The sequence below is a fragment of the Elgaria multicarinata genome, chromosome 3 (assembly GCF_023053635.1).
Source record: "Elgaria multicarinata webbii isolate HBS135686 ecotype San Diego chromosome 3, rElgMul1.1.pri, whole genome shotgun sequence".
NCBI lineage: Eukaryota > Metazoa > Chordata > Lepidosauria > Squamata > Anguidae > Elgaria > Elgaria multicarinata.
In genome coordinates, this window is record NC_086173.1 from 28,220,110 (window position 1) to 28,223,685 (window position 3,576).

The 3,576-nt window shown below is 45.3% G+C and overlaps 1 protein-coding gene across 1 annotated transcript; it reads right to left on the minus strand.

Annotated features, from left to right (window-relative positions):
* Positions 1-378: 378 nt before the first annotated feature.
* On the minus strand, positions 379-3,158 carry ZBTB39 (zinc finger and BTB domain containing 39). The gene has a single exon (XM_063123133.1). The coding sequence runs from the start codon at positions 3,053-3,055 to the stop codon at positions 956-958; it is 2,100 nt and encodes a 699-aa protein (XP_062979203.1). The 5' UTR covers positions 3,056-3,158; the 3' UTR covers positions 379-955.
* Between the last annotated feature and the right edge of the window lie 418 nt (positions 3,159-3,576).

Sequence of the window (3,576 nt, forward strand, 5' to 3'; positions counted from 1 at the left end):
GCAATGGGCAAAAGACAAATTGAAGCTGGACAGAAGATAGGATTGCCAACTGACCCCCAAACCCAAGCCTAGCATACTCTTATGCCTTTAACATCATCCTGGGCTGGAACTACACTACTGCTTTAAAGCGCTTATAATAGTTTTGACAACTGTATATGCAGTGTGTCCTGGGCCCTAACAGTTGTCAAAACTGCCCTGATCTACAGAAAACAGCAGGTGAAGCTTTTCTTAGTACCGAGATAAGCACTATCACCCAGTAACATCTACAGATCACACTGCTGTTAAAGGCACAGGATGAAGGGCTGTTGTGTTGTTGTTGTTGTTGTTGTTGTTGTTGTTGTTGTTGTTGTTGTTGTTGTTGTTTTTTAAAAGGTTGACAACCCTGGTGGGAGGAAAATACAAACTTCTCTGACAAACAGCAAAGGCTACAACTCCTGAGCACACTTACCAGGTAGGGAATAAGTCCCATTAAACAAAGTGAGTCTTACGTCTGAATTATGCCTAGGATTGCACAGTTAAGTTTTTCTGACTTACATCCTCCCAACAACAGCATAGAAGCAGTTCATTTTACTTCCCACTTCCTCCCCTGCTATCCTTACTGATGTGGAGCTGCATAAATCTTTTCATTATCTCTTATTAGAGATGGGAAGGGGGGAGTCATGAGGGACAAAACCTATCCAATGGAGGAGAAAAAAAATACTCTGTTTCCTAGATTTGAAATGATGAGCACTGGACTCAGCAGGAGGTAAACACGACAGGTTTCTCGAGAACAATAACACATCTAACGTGCTGTTGTTTTCACGGGACAGTGATTTAAGAAACCTTCTAACAAGGCAAAGGGAAATAAAGTACAATGCTGATGATGCTTGACCATTAAAAGTTACATTGTTTCTTTTTAACTGAAGCAAGTTTCACTGCCACAGCAGGTAGTGCTTACTTCCCCAATACTGCTGCATCAGCTGTCTGTGTTTTTCTCCGTATCTTTGGAATGGATGATGTACATGAAAGTTTGCTCAATGGTGAAGTCAGGCGGAAGGCTGCCTTTGTGTACACCTATATGCTTGCTCATAAGGTTAAGGGTGGAGCTATAATGGCCACAAACTGTGCACCGGTACATGAGGGCCCCAGAGTGTGTCTTCAGATGGCACTTGATGGTGGAACGCCCACGGAAGAACTTGTGGCACACTTTGCACTGATAGGGCTTCTCCCCTGTGTGGATCCGCCGGTGGTAATTGAATTCGCTGGTGTGAGCAAACCTCTTTCCGCATACCTTGCAGCTGTACTTACTGTTCCCAGGTTGGTTTTGGAGAGCCATGTCCTCGCTTAGGAACTCCTCAGTCAACTTCCGCTTCTGTAGAGCTTGCTGGTGGAGTCGGTCACCAAAGCTGGGCCGGACTAGGTCCAAGCTGGAGCTACACTTGTGCTGGCTGACATGGTAGCGGTAAGCAGCTTCCAGCTTGAAAGCCTGGCCACAGTAGTGACACCGGAAGAGGGCTTCCTCTATGCTTTGGTGGACTGCCATGTGCTTCTCCAGAAAATGTCTGTCCACAAAACTGTTGGCGCAAATAGAGCAAGAAAAAACAGAAATTCCCAAGTGGGAAAGTGTGTGCCACATCAGGCTGCAGAGATTGAGGTGCCGCTGGTCACATACACCACATGTTTGGCCTTTTAAGTTCACATGGTCCAAAATGTGTTCCCGAACTACATGAAAATCTTTGGCCAGTGGTTTCCCACACGCAGCACATGCCAAATCCCCACTGAACAAGTTCACCTTTCCCATCAGCGTGTCACTGGGGTGGATGATAATGTTGTTGTCAAACACCCCTTCTCGGCGGTGGAGGTTGAGCTGCCACTGGGTGAAAAACTTAGTTTCACACATATCACAGGAGAAGAGGAATATCCCAATGTGTGACAGGACATGGGTGACTCTGGAATTCCTGTCTTGGAAATGGGTCTCGCAGACCTTGCAGTTGCCAGTCAGGAGGTCTACATGGTCCCTAGCATGCTGGCGGATCAGCTGTATGTTGGGCTCTAAAACCTTTTTGCACACTTGACAAGGCATGGCCTTGTTATCCCGGTTGTCATTCTCGAAGGATAGCTCATCCTCACTATCATCACTCAGCTCAATCACTTCCTCTGCAGCACCTAACTCCTCGCTGGGATCCTCAAAATGTAGCTCCTCTTCTCCCAGGTCTTCCAGCTGCAGCTCATCCATCTGCCCAAAGCCCTGGTCTTTGGAGTGGTCACTATTGCTCAGGCAGGAATTGCTGCCTGTGGATATATCTAGAGAAGCATCAGAGGCAAAAATATTGCCTTTGCTGTAATCCCCATTGCTCTGGATCTTATACGGCTGGCAAGAATTCACAGTTGTTTGAACAGCCATGCTGATGTTGCTAAGACTAGCCTGTGTCATAATACTCATGGCACCAGTGAACTGGGCTGGTGATTCCTGTTCTTCGGTTTTGGGTGTCTGCGGATGCATTAAGTTATGACTAGCTTCATTTGCAGGATCTTCTTTATAGCCACCTGCTGCTTCACCATGCATACTGCAATTCCGGTCTGGTCCCAAATGTTCCCCACTGTTTCTGATTTCACCCAGGGAATGGTTCGGCTCAGCCGAAGCACCAGTTGGCCGGCTTTCACATGAGAGAGAGGGCTGTTTAGTGATAGCTGAGTTTTCCAAGTCTGGGAAAGTGGAATGGCAGGCCTTCAGCAAGTCATCCATCCCTAATTTTTCAGCAACCTCGTAAATGACACCCACATTGATCAGGTCTGTAAAGAGTTCTGAGGTATAGACAAAGCTCAGGATCTTTTCGAAGTTGGCTGGAGTAATGAAATCCACTACGTAGGTGCGGGCAGCATCCAGTCCTGTATTGAAGAAAAGGTTCTGGAAATAGCCTGCTGCACATGCCAGCACTGCTTTGTGTGCAGGGAAGGAACGGCTACCTACCACAATGGTAACATCGCACATAGTCTCTGACAATCTGCATTTGTTAAGTTCTTTCAGCAGGTTATTGGGGTGGTCAGTGCTGTGCAACTTGATCCTCATGCCCATCTTGGCAACTGCTGAAAAGTTCCTTCCCTCGCTCACTTCTTCCTTACACTTATATGTTCTTCAGCTCCACCAGAGAGGAGCTGCCAGCCTCTGAATTTCACTGGGCAAGGGACTCTACAGAGAAGATAATGCAAAGTTACAATTTATGTGCATATTGGTTGTGAATAAAACCTAAAATATAACAAGTGTAATTATATTGGAAGCCACGTTGGCCAGTTTGTAAATAGAAAATGGAAGATATGATTTTAGTAAACAGATGAACAAATAAATATGTGTATCATTTACTTAAAAAGAAACATAGCTGCTTTGAAGTATATATTCTTTCTGCACACACATAAAGTAGGTGTGTATTTGGGTGACACATACTACAAATCAAAAAGCTGGGAACATGCTTCCTCCCATGTTTTAGACTAATGCATTCTGCATAATGTAGTATGAAACACTTCTTTCCAGACTTCTGCTTGTTCACAGTTCTGGAACTAGCTATCCAGATATCTGTACATCAGAGCTATAGAGTCAAT

Coding starts and splice junctions, on each gene's coding strand:
- ZBTB39 (XM_063123133.1), bottom strand. CDS start 3,055: ATGGGCATGAGGATCAAGTTGCACAGCACTGACCACCCCAATAACCTG.